At 37.0% G+C, this 15,900-nt stretch overlaps 1 protein-coding gene across 3 annotated transcripts; it reads left to right on the top strand.

Annotated features, from left to right (window-relative positions):
• Window positions 1–2,140: 2,140 nt before the first annotated feature.
• Window positions 2,141–8,112, top strand: LOC129727851 (cryptochrome-1). 3 transcript variants are annotated; one of them, XM_055686082.1, is made up of 6 exons: window positions 2,141–2,290; window positions 4,945–5,228; window positions 5,934–6,268; window positions 6,334–7,010; window positions 7,084–7,332; window positions 7,404–8,112. In XM_055686082.1, the coding sequence occupies exons 2-6, from the start codon at window positions 5,081–5,083 to the stop codon at window positions 7,642–7,644; spliced, it is 1,650 nt and encodes a 549-aa protein (XP_055542057.1). In that variant the 5' UTR covers window positions 2,141–2,290; window positions 4,945–5,080; the 3' UTR covers window positions 7,645–8,112. The 3 variants fall into 3 exon arrangements, with proteins under 3 accessions (XP_055542057.1, XP_055542058.1, XP_055542056.1); XM_055686083.1 differs by lacking the exon at window positions 2,141–2,290 and adding an exon at window positions 2,637–2,840 and having other exon boundaries at window positions 6,334–6,995; XM_055686081.1 differs by lacking the exon at window positions 2,141–2,290 and adding an exon at window positions 2,637–2,840.
• Window positions 8,113–15,900: the final 7,788 nt, after the last annotated feature.

Genomic DNA, 15,900 nt, shown 5'->3' with positions numbered 1-15,900 from the left:
CATTGAAATCGAGTATTTTATGATAAACTTCGTCATAAACATACAATAAATAGATCCTACAATCATTCTACACGTTCAATGTCCCTTTGAAACTATTTGAAGCGCTGTAAATCGCGCAAATGCTTAACTGGTGCGTTTTGTACAATCCTCCCCTGTTTACCTTTTGTTGAAAAACTGAAATGCTCAGCATAAAATAAAAATGATAAAGACGAGTAGCTTTGTTTCGCTAAAATACGGCATCTTATCATGATAAAAATCAGCAGAAAGCATTTCTGGCGAAATTCATCATTTTGATTGTTTTATTTTTTTTATAATCAATATCAATTTTTGAAAATCAAGTTAGTTGCTTGAATTCGTAGTGGCATTACTTTGTAAACTAGATTTAGTTTAATTAACCCTACCAAGACCAATAATAAATCCTTCACCTACTATCTACGCACATCTAATTCCCGATAAGTCAACGAGTATTTCACATGATTTTGGCAGTATTTTCAAGAAAATGTTATTATCAGTTTATTCACGACAATAAACTACTAGTCTCCTCGTGTCGAGGTACGAGCCACTCGTCGTATGTTCGAATAACAGCTGGAAAGAGAGACTGTTAGTGCCGGAAGCAGAGCCGGATTTACGATTGTGGGGGCCCGGGGCCCAGTTTACAGTGGGGGCCCCAGAATACAACAAACCCGTTTTTTATCGTACGCGTTAAAAACATTTATTTGTTATTGAAAAGTTACCAAAAATTCTTACGAGTTTTTTTTTTTTGCAGAGAACTTATTGATTGAATAATCAACATTCAGCTCCTTCAGAATATTGTACTCTCAACTTAACAATGCTAAGTTTGACAGCCTTTCACTCTTCATAGTCGTACGCAACCTATTTTCAATCAGTTTCATCTTCGATAAAGACCTTTCTCCAGTTGCGTTCGAGATCATTAGGCTCAAATAAATAAATGTATGCAACTGCTTGAAATCCGGAATTTTTTTCTTGATATCTGAAAAATTAAAACCTACCGCAATTTGAAAAAAATGCGATCCGTAAGCAAAAATTTGCACACAATTTGAGAAAGACTGCGCAAACATAAGGCTACGCTGGCAATAATCTACAGAAACTAGAAAAAACTACACACTTCTGCACTGCCTGTGATCGCATAATTGTAACATTCGACATTTTATGGATTTCGTGCTTTTTATTGGGAAATGCTTAGAATAGTATGTACTTTTTACATCTGGAAAAATATGCTTATGTTTGTGTGAAAAAAGTCGTAAAAAATACCAAGTTGTTTTGTCACATAGCGTAAATAACCGCATAATTGTCACACTGCTTAACTTTTTCAACTTTTTTGTCGAAAAAGTTTCCATCCAAATCCACATCTGCATCCTTTGGAACTCGGAAGTTATTCTGGTCCGGTAACCACCGGTGATCCGTTTCTGATGTTCAGCTCATGCTTGTTGAATACATGAAAAACTTCTTTTTCCATGTGATATATTCCAAAAGTAGCTTGAAAGTGACGGCATGAATGTATCATTGCAAAAATTTCAACCAATTTGACTTCAAAAGTAATATTCAATGTATACATAGTGTAAAGTAGTGCTTTCTTCATGATACTAAGTTTAGTTAAAGTGTCTATTTGCGAGAATATATTAGTAACAATGCATTTAAGGTCAAAATATAAAAGTGCGAATTGCTCGAACAACCAATTTTGCAAATGTTACAAATATGCGATTATGGGCAGTGCAGGTCAATAAAATCTGCACACGGACTCTGAAAATCTGCATTTTGCAACGCAAATCTAGTATCCCTGATTCGGACAGGTAAACTTATTTTCGGAATCAACAGCAATGCATTAAAAAAACTTGTGGATTATATTCTTTCCTGCTTGATCTCCCATGCGCGCTGGTTCGATTCATATGGTGTGTTAATGTGTGTCATTCCAAGAGAATCGAAGGTTAACTCTTATGGATGTAGTTGTGATATTGGCGTTCGCGAAAAAATAACACTGAAGGGAAGTTTCAGATTGAAAGGATCTGTTCAAATTTTTTTACTTTAAATTGAACTTTTGATTGAAACTCATTTTTGATAGAGAAAAGAACTTTTTCTCATTTTGTGGGGGCCCCAAAAATGTGTGGGCCCGGGCTTCCTGGGCCCCCCCTTACATCCGGCTCTGGCCGAAAGGATTCCGCTACCCAGCGGGTTAGTTCCACAACTATCCCGTTTACCTACAGTTAGCAGCGAAATATGTGTCCAATAAATACAGTTAAACAGTTACAAGTTCAAGTTCCAAAAGCGGAATGTAAGTATCTTAGCTGCTTGCTTTAATGTGAATAACACATAAGGTTTGAAAATGCATCTGCAAATGCATTACCTGTCGAATTAGTAAATGATTATTGACTTGATTACTTCGTAACGTTTTAATGACGTATTGATACGTAGTGATAACAGTGATAGCATCTCAAACACCGTTCCAGTGGCTTTCATATGTAGTTTCAAATAATGCAAAACTGTATTTGTGTGCTTCCTAGCCTAGCCGACAATGTAGAAACTAGGATGAACGTAGTAGCATTTACATAACACACCTGAAAGCGCATGCGCTTAATCAGTTTTTGCATTCGCTGTTCTGTCCACTGCCACTTGTAGATCTACGATCATTTCTCATTGCAGCGTTACACGAGAAGCTACTGCACTGTGTTGTTGCTTTCTGTATCAAGTATAATACGACCGGCGTCTAAGTGCATACAGTTGTAGTTCATGAAGCCGTCTAACGTATCTACTTTTATTTGTTCTAATCATTATTAGTGAGTGTATAGTCACTTAAACGATTGGCGAAACTTGTAGGTCTTCAGGTGAGTTACTTCAATATTGTGAATTCTATAAAATCAATACAAACGAACTTTATCGCAACGGTATAGTTACTGAGAACCAACGGAACCAACCAAATTTGTATCGATTTTTTATAAGTACCGAATATAAAACATTTCACTTTTTAGAAAATTTTAACACAAGCCAACACGTGCGTGTGTAGGCTTTAAAGGTATTTTGTAGGCAACATGAGAACGAAAACTAATAAACTGAACTTTCAACTATCTTTCTCCAAAAGCGATATCCTTTTTATCCATATTGTTCACTTATTTCCTATTAATGACATGGAAGCTGCATCAATTAGTGCAAACATTATTTCAATTGTTAGTTACTAAGAAGGCAGACTGACGCCCAGCTGAGAACTAGCAATAGCGAATGCTCCACCTCCATTTTTGTTGATATCTGATCCCCTTTCGTCACGCAGCAGTAATTGTTTCAATAGTTTTAGTGTGAACATCAGAGCATGCAAAAAAAATAAAATCTTTTTGGTCTAGGTTCTAACGAATAGAGTGGCGAGATTTTCTGATACGAGGAACCCTGGAACACATGTATATGTTGAATTTCGTACTACTTTGCAAAACTAAAATACAATAAACTCGTTTGACAATTTTTAGCGATAATTTTTTTTTCTTAGGGGTGTTACAACAAAGCATTTTCAGTACAGTTTTGCAGTATACAACAAAAATAAATTAGTATTTTAGCTGTTAACATAACATTTGTCAAGACAACTGGCTTCTAGTTCTTTATATCCGCTTCCACTAATCTCAGAAAAAACAACTATAGGCATCTTTTTAATAATAAATTATGTGTCAGACATTCAACTGTTTGTAACAATGAAGGTAGAAAGAGAAGCAATCTAATCGAGCTTATGATTTGGCACGAGTGTTTTGTTTTGTTTGTTGCATTGATCAAAATTCGAAAAGATTGATTAGTGATTTTCACCTCTTATCATCCAACTCTCGTAAGCACAGCGGTTAAAGTGTGAATTAATAATTAATGAATTAATTTTTTGCGATTTTTGTTATATCACAACGAACATTGTCTCTACATTTTATTTAATTTCAAATCTCACCTCAAGTTACCCGAAACAATGACATTTCAAAATACTGATAATAGACCATTGAAAATTTTAAAAGGTTGGCACAGTAGAAAATTGTGATTTTAAGTGATTTTGATTGTTAATCAGGTAGTCGATGGATGAATTCAAAATTTGATTTGATTTCTAGAGTCAACATTGGGAAGTTTAAAGTTAGGAGCTGTTGACCTTTTAAGTGTCAATTAAAAACACTTTGGTGCTCCGTTCCGTTGCTAGATTTTGTCGTTCCGTATAACACTCAATACTCGCTGCGTTCCTTGCATTTTCATTGCTGGTGGATTTTATATAAATATGCATACATATTTTTTAAAGTCATTGCGTAAGACACCAAAGAGTGCAAAAGAAAAAAATTGAATCTGGTGATTGGAGCAGCATCTACATCTGCAGTCACGTGTCAGCAACAGTTGCAACCCACCCCACACCGCAGGATTATATCGAAGCGTCATCACAGGATGCGTGCAGCAGTTTACCACAGAATGCTACTGACGTCTACGTTGTGATGGAACCCGCTGGGGATGCCAACGTCTGGCTTCCGCGTGACACATTATGGTTCAAGACATAACAAATTGAATCACACCAAAAGGGGCATAAAAAAATCTTCATCCTGAAAAGTTTGTTCAAGTTACTGCTCATCAAGAAACCAGAGCGGAGGTGGCACGTTCTTTTTTGTTAATAATACCTAGCAAAAATTTCACAGCCAAATGTCTCAGGTCGGGGTCTTAACATATAAGGACAGTCTTGTTACACCATCATTCATAGCTCAAGTTCAACTGAACTTTGTTCCTAGAAAATCTCTTTTTGAAATTTTACGTCAACTTGAAACATGAAGATGCTAACAACGTTAGACTTTTCGGTTAGACATAAAATTTAGAATGCACGACAAAAAATTAAAATGATGGCATCCTAGGGGATGCATATTCAAACCACAAAATGTAGCAGTTACATCATACAATAACATAAGTATTCAAATATCCCTTTAATTTACATTACAGATTTCAATTGATTGTTATCCAAGATATACACTGCATCCTCTTCGTTGTGCAAGTTCGACGAGGGATTCCGATTCGAGTTATTAGAATTGTGGCGCAGTCAGTATCGAACAACGGTTGGTGAAGTAAGCAAGGAAAAATGACAGTGAATCATATTCTCTGGTTTCGGCATGGGCTCAGATTACATGATAATCCAGCTTTGCTTGAAGCCCTGCGCTCTGATTGTGGTGATGTGACCGAACCGGTTCGGATATTCCCGATTTTCATTTTCGATGGCGAAAGTGCAGGTAAGTGTTTAATTACCTAGACAAGTTAACGTATATTAACGTATCCGTTGATGATTATTATTCTCAAGCGCAGCTCTTCATACTCTTATAAGTACCGCTACTAGGTTGTCTAATACAACGCTGCTAGGTTATCTAATACAACTCAAAGTTATTATTCCTGAATTGTTGCAGTAGTTTTACAAAAAATGTGTTAAATACAGTGGGTCACAATACCAATTGTGTACACCACAAACATGTGACTTAGGCTTACGATAGGATGTTGTCCTAACTCTGCTAACATTTAGTTCCTCTATTTTGCACCACAGGAAAATTGAAGCACTTCCACTCATGCATTCGTCAACGTGCAAAACTCACGGGTGCCCTTGAAAGTAGTCTGCATTTGAGTGAAAGAAATTTATTCAAGAATTCAATGATGGAAAAAATGCAATTGTATCTAACTACAAAACTGCACTGTTCTTCAAGTGCCTAAACGCGATGTTTAATATTTATAAACTCAAAGTGATTAATTTATTCCATTTCTCTCGCCTCTTGAGTATGGATTTCTGACATTTGTTGATAAAAGTTAGTCGAATGTTGAGACGTGCATAACAAGTCACTGATTTATTGTTTATTAAGACAATTTGTAAATATTTCTTGTGACATTTTTATACAAACTTTCGAATCCTGTAACAAATGGTATATGTTGTCAATTCCACATTTTCACAGGCACGAAACTTGTCGGGTATAACCGCATGAAATTTTTATTGAAGTCTTTGGCCGATTTGGATCGCCAGTTGCGAGAAATTGGAGGTCAGTTGTTCATGTTCCGAGGTAATGCTGTGAACGTGATGCGACGGTTGTTTGAAGAGCTGAGCATTCGAAAGCTCTGCTTTGAACAGGACTGCGAGCCTATCTGGAAAGATAGAGATGAAAAAATCTTGAACCTTTGCAATACGATGGACGTTCGATGCATAGAGAAAGTATCCCATACACTTTGGGATCCAGAGCAAATCATCAAAGTTAACGGTGGCATTCCACCGCTTACGTATCAAATGTTCTTGGTAAGTAAAATCAAAACCAACGTCTATTATTATACATATTTGCAACGCTTCTTTCTTGCAAATAGCATACGGTTAATATAATTGGTAAACCACCTCGGCCTGTCTCGGCTCCTAGTTTTGAGTTTTCCGAATTTGGCAAGATACCGGCAATTTTGGCTACCGAGCTCAAGTTATTTGCCGCGAACCCTAGTCCAGAAGACTTTGGTATTTACTATGAGGGGAATCCGGAAATCTTGCATCAAAGATGGTTGGGCGGTGAAACCAAAGCTCTCGAGTCTCTCAGTCGCCGATTAAACCAGGAGGAAGAAGCGTTCCGCGATGGATACTATTTACCTAACCAGGCTAAACCAGAGTTTGTGGGGCCAGCAACCTCACTGAGTGCAGCATTACGCTTCGGGTGCTTATCAGTACGAATGTTTTACTGGTGCGTACATGACCTGTTCGAAAAGGTGCAGGCCAACAGCACGTACAAATATCCTGGAGGGCATCATATAACCGGACAACTAATCTGGCGTGAGTACTTCTACACCATGTCGATGAATAACCCAAAATATGCCGAAATGGAGGCGAATCCAATTTGTCTCAATATTCCATGGTATGAGCCGAAAGACGATTCATTGCAACGCTGGAAGGAAGGTCGAACTGGATATCCGATGATTGATGCCGCCATGCGACAGCTATTAGCCGAAGGTTGGCTGCATCACATATTGAGAAATATAACAGCAACGCAAGTATTTTTGGAGTTCAGCACATCCACAACACAACCGTTGAAAGAAAATTTTTCAAATAATTTAAATTATTATTCGCCCATATAGGTTTCTAACACGTGGGGCATTGTGGATTAGCTGGGAAGCTGGATTTGAATACTTCCTGAAACACCTACTAGATGCCGACTGGTCCGTATGTGCTGGTAACTGGATGTGGGTTTCCTCATCAGCTTTTGAGAAACTGCTCGACTCATCTTCGTGCACCTCCCCTGTAGTGTTGGCCCGCCGGTTGGATCCAAAAGGCGAGTATGTAAAGCGCTACCTGCCAGAGCTCAAGAAATTTCCCACTATTTACGTGTAAGTATACCCTCTAATCTAAGGAGAGATTTCTTGACTGTTTCTTTTGTTTGTTTTTTTTTGCGTTTTAGTCATGAACCATGGAAAGCTCCTTTAGAAGTACAACAAGAATGTGACTGCCTTATTGGCACAGATTACCCATCGCCAATGATCGATCTAGCAGAAGCTGGCAAACGTAATGCCAACACCATGAAATCTATTCGTCAAAAGTTAATGGAGCGTGGATCAACACCTCCTCACTGTCGTCCATCAAATATGGATGAAATACGAAATTTTTTCTGGTTACCAGAGGATGTAGCCGCGGACTGCTAAGTCAACAATCAACATTCATTGCTTGAGAAAAGCACGACCGAAGAAAAGAAAATGACAAAGTAGTTAAAATAGGAATAATCTACATGTTTAGTACAGCTTTCTTTTCAAAAACAACTCATTTATGCGGAGAATGTATTACACAAGTGATAATCAAATGATCATTTCAATAATCCATCGTGTGTTGTTTCTGTATCGTCTATACTCATAATCCATTAAATGTTAACTTTCCAACTTCCCAAAAACTAGTCGCGGGTATGCGAGATGACCAGAAATTGGATTTAATGACATGATTTAATCTTTTTGGTCGACAAAGTAAATTGGTAATTCAGCATGTGCCCAACTTTAACTTACTCTACCTTTAGTTATTTAAGGACTATTGTTCATCTTGACTCTGGTAGTTCATCTCACGGCCTCTACCAATCCGAACGCCAGATGCACAATGACATTAATAAACGTGTTTAAAACAGACTCTGTTTCTTTTTTTTTTCATTGTGAACATTATTAAAAAAACGTCCAATGTTCTGAAATCTGCAGGTTTTTGTTGCGTTTCATGCAATAATACTTCGTATTCCGTGTTGTCATTTTTTACTCCTCAGGGGCACAGATGCAATAAAAATTTGCCTCCCCACGATCCTTTTGGGAGAGAGGGTCACATTCTTGGCCTGAATCGATCAAAACATAAAAATCTCGCTCCAGCTACGAAACAAAATCATCGCATCTTCGGAAACAAAACTGTTGACCTATAGTCAACATATTCTCGTTTGGAAAATCGACAGTTAAATGGAAAATGGAAAGACGGAGTTCTTTCAGTTTTGATTGTGTAGGTTGACTACATTCAACATCTGTGCCTATATATGCATGTCATAATTCTCAACTTTCTCCAATATCCCATGAAAATGTTGGAGATTGAGGTAGTCTCCACGAGCCATGTCCAATTACGGCGTGTATTGCAACTAACACTCAGCAAAATATTGCTGAGAAAAAAAAACTGATTTTGAACATAATTAGAGCTAAATTCATAGATAGATCTTTTATACTCCGCTCACACTACACCGCATATCAACTGATATCAGACGATTCGTGTTATCGAGGCCATAACACCATCCATATCACCTGCTATCCCATACAATCGAGCTATCATCGGATATCACCTCGACTACATGATATCTCGGATATCATGTTCGAAACCCAATAAAAACCAGCTTTGTAGCAGTTGACAACACGGCCCAAAGACATTTGACGCAACCCTACAAATTTCGAAATTCGCGTTGCATAGAGCTTTTCACGCCAGATCTCACCAATACAGGCTTAGTCGTGTATCCTTATAAAATCGATTTGTTTTCAACCAAAAAATCAGCTGATATTCAATTTCGAAAAATATTTCACTTTTGAATCCTAGTTCATTAGTGGGCAGTTCTCGCTGAAACCAGGCCACTAGTGACACGAGGTCTTTAAAAAATGATTTTTTTTTTATTTTAGTTCGATTAAACGCAGTGAAAAATTAATAACTGCACATAATTTTGTTCCATTTGGTGGACCCCTTGTTCGCCAAGGGGTGAAAAAATATTTAGAAAAGTGAAAATCGAATATTTTTATCGAGCTATATTTCAAATATTTGTCCCAAAACCCTCTACAAACAGCATTTCATTATACAGGAAACATCTAGGGTTTTCATGTGGAGTATTCAAAAGTTTGACCGCCATCCTAGATTCGCCGCCATTTTGAATTTTATCATTAAAACGCGTTTTTGAACAGGTTGGCAACCACCGGTGTTAATTCTGAGACAACCATTCGAAAGCTGAGAAAAAATCCTACGAGATACATTTTGAAAAATCAGGTGTGTCGCGAGAGAAACATGGCTGTCGAGCCAATTTTCTATACCGAGTTTTAACATTTCAAACGCGCGTCGCGCGATCGATATAGCAGCAAGCGCTGCTTGCCACGCAGCGCACACTGAACGCACATCGTTTAGTATGCGCGAAGTAAATGTTTTGAATAGGTCTTTATAAACAACTTATTTGGATAGGATAGAACTGCCATAGATGGACTACTTTCTTAAGGGGTTATATACCTTTTTAGTTTTCAAAAAACCGAAAAAATTTTCATTGTATTGTCTTCAAATACAACATCTTGAGAACATTTTCACAAATTTTTATAAAGATCTGAGCAATAGGAAGAAAGTTAGAGCAATTCGCAGCGCGCCTCGCCATGGCCGCATAAGCTAAACTTGAAACTTTACACGCGATTATCTCGGAATAGTGTTTTCCGAAAAATGACTTTGCCGTGATCCTGATTACGGGAAACTACTGAACCGATTTCTTTCATATTTTTTTTTAATTTTTGTTATTAAATTCGCCGGTCCTTGAACGATCGCTTTTTGAAACACACAGTTACATTTTGCCGCAAAAATTTTTTTTTTGCGCATTTTTTGGGAAAAACGTTCCCGTTTGCACTGAAAACAAAATACTCATAAAAGCGATCGTTCAAGGACCCGGCACACTTCTAAACTAATGAAATAATATGAGTTTTTTGATTTCGGTTGACCCGCTGAGTCTCTATCAGGATCACCGCAAGCCTCTGCAAAAAAATAGTGTTTCGGGGAAACGGCCATTACTCCAGTAATAATTGGTATATCTCAAAATCAAACGTATTTTGTTGTTGTTGATAAACTGTACTTCCAAAAAAATACCCCTTCGATGCAATGAAAATGGTGCTATGCACTTGAAAATAGATTCAAACTTCCCTCATTTTTCTCGACCAAAAAGGTATATAACCCCTTAAGTGGACAAGATACAAGTGGAAGTGAAATAATGAAAACGCGAAGAAAATACTCAATTGTTACCAATACATTCATCAACGTCTTAAGCTTTGCATTTGAGGTTTTTGACTTCACTCTCAGAACTATTGGAATATTGTTTAGCAAACAAATTATATTGTTCTTGAGGTAAAATCTAGTGATAATTCTGCGTTCCTTCGATAGTTTTGACATTTTTCATCCGATGTTGAAGTTTAGTTTGAGCCGCTTCGTAATCCGCTTGCTCAACGTAAGCGAATGCCATTGTTTTGTTTTGGTTTTCCACAGCGCATTCGTAGAACGATACCGCATCTGTAATCAGCCTGTCTCTGTTGGGAGATAAGCTATATTTACAGGCTGCTCGCTGGATTCCACCAACTCCGTCACATGGGCATTTCCCGTGCGAGCTTGCGTGAAAATTCCACTCCGCGTCCATTTGGAAATCATCTTTCATAAACGTAATGTTTTTAAAATTATACTTATTTTTGTATTGACTTTCAGCGCCGTCAGAGAAAATATGCGTTTTTGATACGTGTGGCAGATTTCTCTTCATGTAACTAAACAATTCATTGAAGTAACAGTGAACAAGCACATAGTTGTGGTCGAGAACAGGTGATATTATGATAAAACTACTATGCTCTAACCTCCCATTTTTCAAGTAGTAAATTATAAATGGGTGAATGGTCACCATTTGTCTGGCGAAGTATCTTGTCTACTAAAGAAAGTAGTCCATCTATGGCAGTTCTACCCTATCCAAATAAGTTGTTTATAAAGACCTATTCAAAACATGTACTTCGTGCACACACTGAAAGAAATCGACACGACATTATAAAGTGTTTTGCACTTGAATTCGCCCTACTGGTCAAAACATATAGAATTCATATGCGAAACACTTTAGAATTATTTATCGTGCAACACCTCATTTTCAGAAAGGCAGAAAATCGAAAGGCAGAATCACGAAAGGCAGAATCACGAAAAGCAGAATTACGAAAGGCAGAATATTTCATAAGGCAAAAAATGGACTTTTTTCTTTTTAACAATACACACTCGCGGCCTTTGGCCGACTCTATTGTCCAAGTGTATGCTGTCCTTACTCGCTACCGCTCGTTCGGACTTAACTAAGGGAAAGAAAATGCGAGATATGCGAGAGGCCGCCGCTTCCGACGGCGGGTCGGCGGCCGGCTCGGACCGCGGAAACCACGGCGGCTTTCTGCCAACAGCGTAACACTCACTATACAGGGTGTTAGGTAGCTCACCTAAAATCCTTTAACGGGTGATAGAGGACCCTATTTGATGAAAAAATCCTTCTACGCATATGGTAAAAATTCAACTACTGCAGAGTTATTCACTTTTCCAGTTTTCGGTTATGTTTGCCTTCAACGAGATCTAGCACAAGAACTATGATAGCTAGCTCAATTCTGTTGGCTTCTTTGGGAAGCTGAGAAAATTTCGTAATTGGTAGTGTCTTAAAATTGTCAAATTAGAGAAAAAAGAAGCACTCAGAAATGAACAAATGTGAAATCGGATGTTTTTTGAGAACTGAAATGCAATTTTCTCTCCGAAATGTGTGATAAACATGGGTTTTGTTGTTAACCAAATTAAATATTGAAGTCTACTCTACAAGTTGTTCTTTGACACCAAGCACTTAACTCTTTTAGTTTAGCTGCTATTTTACTTTAAAAGCAATAAGTTGCACCTTCATGCAACGACGCATCTAAGTAAACACAGTGAAGCAGAAAGTTGTGATCCTTACAACACTGAATGAAGGCGCGACATGCGACTTATTGCTTCTAGAGTGAAATAGTAGCTAAACTAATAGAGCTAGATGCTTGATGTCAAAGAACAACTTGTAGAGTGGATTTCAATGTTTAATTTAGTTGAAAACAAAATCCATCTTTATCACACATTTCAGAGAGAAAATTGCAGTTGAATTTTCAAAAAACATTTGTTTTCACGTTTGTTCCTTTCTAAGTGCTTCTTATTTTCTCTAGTTGGACGTTTTTAAGACACTACTGATTACGACATTTTCTCAGCTTTCCAACGAAATCAACAGAAATGAGCTAGCTATCACACTTCTTGTGATAGTCCTCGTTAAAGGCAAACATAACCGAAAACTAAAAAAGTGAATAACTCTGCAGTACACTGAATTCTGTTTTCACGCGACTTTTTTTTACGTGATTTTATTTTACACGATTTTTTTACACGATTTTCTCGAAATTACGCGATATGTGACATGGGAAATATTGTTTAAGAGCCAAGATGTAACACACACACAAACATACACATACATACACACACACTTACCACATAGCGAAAGATTTTGTAACGACGTGATCTTTTTTTACGCGATTTGCTCCAAATTACGCGATTTGTTCAAAATTACGCGATTTTTTTTACGCGATTCTTTTTTTGCGCGCACGCATCAATCGCTTTAAAAGAGAATCCACTGTAATTAAATTCTGACCATATGTGTAGAGGGATTTTTTTCTTCAAATAGGGTCCTCTATCACCCCTTAGAGGATTTTAAGTGAGCTACCTAACAACCTGTATTTGTATCCAAGACATGTAAAATATATCTCCAAATGTACCATAATAAATGGCCAAAATACCCGAAAACATGACTTTACTCTAAACATCCGAAAAAAATTACGAAATTTTTTTATTTTTGAATCTTCCAGAATAGGGTTCACCCTTAAATGGCTTATAGGAAAGTTTTACAACTAATACCAAATAAAATATCAAAGGTATAATACATTTTTAATGAATCAACTTCATCAAAGACGCGGTGATTCTGTCTCATAGCTGAAGCGAGATTTTTATGCTTTGACCGGTCCTGGCCAAAATGCGACCCTCTTTCCTCAAAAGGGGGAGGATCATGTTAAGACAAATACCACAAAAGATCAGAACAATGGTCGCGGTGGCCCGAATCTGACAGAAAAAAATGTTAAGACAAATTGTTTTTGTATCTTCGAGTAATTGCTTACACTCTTGATATTACACTAAACAGATTTTGAATAAGTTAATCTTATGTCCAGATAAACCTATTTCAGTGTTGAAGGGAAATTGGGGCGAAATTGACTTGTTGCTGACATTGTACGTGGATAAGACACCTACTGATCGATTTCTGAGACTTTTTCCTCAGTATAAGGCATAATTTGACTATCACATTCAGATATTAATGGATCCATTAGCGCTGTTCTGATATTAAAACCATTCCAAAACTGTTTTCGTAGAATCCCCGTTTTGAGGTCAGTTTTTGTCCGATTACAGTATGGCGACATCCATGAATTACGTAACGCAAAAAACCCAATTTTTGGACCCCCACCCCTTATATGTAACGAAACGTAACGCCAACACCACCAAAAAAATACGTAACGCTGTAGAATTCTTCTACAGCGTTACGTGCTTGATAAAAAAAAATCGTGCTTGATAAAAATGCTCGTTTCTAGAAAGATGGGAAAGAAAATGATATTATGTGGATAAACTCTTAACAACAACAATATCGCACGCTAGCCTGGAGGGCTAATAGCGGTCTCGATCAACTAGATTAGTTGAGAGGATTCGTTATGGATATTGCTTTTCTCACATTTTGCATGTTGTAGCATGAGTACAACGATAAACTGTGCCCCAGTGCTGAGTCGAGAAAATTTGGTCCACTAGGCTTGGAACATGATTTAGACAAGAAGGAAAAAGTCTTTTCCTATCCACTAGTTACTTTGGCCGGTCTTCCTCTACCTTTTTTGTTTATGGTTTGCAGGAAATTATATTCGGTCGAAACCGTAAGATTTTGCTTTCAAATTGGTTTACCGTGAACTTTCCGTTAAAATTGTTGTGCAGTTCATAGCCAACTGTACAATGCGGTTGTGTCACATTTCCCCGAAAGTCTTTTTCCTGAAACACAATTTCCCGAATGATATTTTCCCAAATGTTATTTTCCCGAATGTACCACTTCCCCGAATGTATCATTTCCCCGAATTTCGATTCCCCGAATGTACCCTTTTCCCGAATTTAGATTCCCCGAATGTAACATTTTCCCGAAATTTGATTTTCCGAGTGTGAAATTTTCTCAAAATTTATTTCCCGAAAGTGCGTTCTAAGCAATACTAGGATTTGCACCCAAGAAATTCGGTTTATTGTTCCACGAAGTTTCTTATAGGTCATAAAATTTTAAGACATTTTTATTTATACATAATATAATAATTAGAATGCAATTTTATATTGCAATAAAAAACAGTATGAATCGTTTCAATGACCAAAATTAAAACAAAACCTAATATATTGTCTAAAAATAAATTATTTGATTAAGCTTCGTTCTATGATTGGTTTTTTCATGTTTAATGACAAGCAACTGATTCGAAATATGTAAGCAAAAATACTATTGAACATTAAGAATAATAATGTAAAAATTGTTTGTTCAAAATTATCAATTTTTGAATCTTCAACCCTCTAGTGCCCAAGTTAATTGTCAGGCGACCTTCGAAAAAATTACTAAGGATCATTATAAACATTTTTTAAGTATTGATTGAAGCTCCAAAGGCGGCACTGGTTATTATAGGGTTAATTCTCTGCAAGGACGCTTTCGTTGAAAGCTTTCGTTTTCTTCACAACACAGTGTAAAGCTCGTTTCTATTGTGCTGCGTCAATAAGTGTTTTGTGAAAAAAGAGTATATGAATGTGAATGCAACTTTATTGCCTGAGTTCTGTCAATAGGCTCAGTTCTATTATTTCTCGCGATGGAAACGGAACAATTCTTCTGTTTTAGTGAAACAGCTAGCAGGCGGCGAAAAACTGCTGCGGGATGGATACAGCTACGCTAAGGACAAGCAGGTATAGTTTTAGGATATGAATTTGAATTAGATTATTTTCAAGTAGCGAATGTTAGAATAAATTGACTGGAAAATAAGATGGTAGAAACTGCGAAGAAATATAGTTAGTGGGACTATATTTCTCGTACTTTGGCCAAAGGCCACGAGTGTGTTGCATTATGTGTAGTTTTTAACATAAACATATATTCAAATGCAGAAATTGAAAAAATAGAATTAAATTAAATTCAGCCTTATGATTTTCAGCTTTCCGTGATTCAACCTTTTGTGTTTTTCAGCCTTTTGAGTTTCTGCCTTTCGTAGTAAACCCGGTCCTTCAGAAGATTTCGAATTAACGCGGTTTTTCCAATGAACGCGGATTTTTTAAATATGCGGTTTTTTACGAGGTGCGTATCTCCCGCGTAAAAAACCTGACTGTACTAAAATTATATAATGACACAAAGGCAAATATTCGTTTCTGAACTGCTACATTACATTTTAGATTGAAATAATGAAATTGAAAATAACAAACATTTTAATTTATTCTTTAATATTTATTATTAATCATTGATTATTGAACTTTATAAGGTACAAACTCAAATATCGAAATTGGCTCGAAAACGAATATGCCAGCGGGCTAGAGGCAAGACAGGTTTACCG

This window comes from Wyeomyia smithii, chromosome 3, assembly GCF_029784165.1.
Source record: "Wyeomyia smithii strain HCP4-BCI-WySm-NY-G18 chromosome 3, ASM2978416v1, whole genome shotgun sequence".
Taxonomy (NCBI): Eukaryota; Metazoa; Arthropoda; class Insecta; order Diptera; family Culicidae; genus Wyeomyia; species Wyeomyia smithii.
Note: the sequence above shows the minus strand (reverse complement) of the source record. Positions and strands in the feature narration are given on the sequence as shown.

Coding starts and splice junctions, on each gene's coding strand:
- LOC129727851 (XM_055686082.1), top strand. CDS start 5,081: ATGACAGTGAATCATATTCTCTGGTTTCGGCATGGGCTCAGATTACAT. Junction 5,229..5,933: donor TTTCGATGGCGAAAGTGCAG/GTAAGTGTTTAA, acceptor ACATTTTCACAG/GCACGAAACTTGTCGGGTAT. Junction 7,333..7,403: donor AAATTTCCCACTATTTACGT/GTAAGTATACCC, acceptor TTTGCGTTTTAG/TCATGAACCATGGAAAGCTC.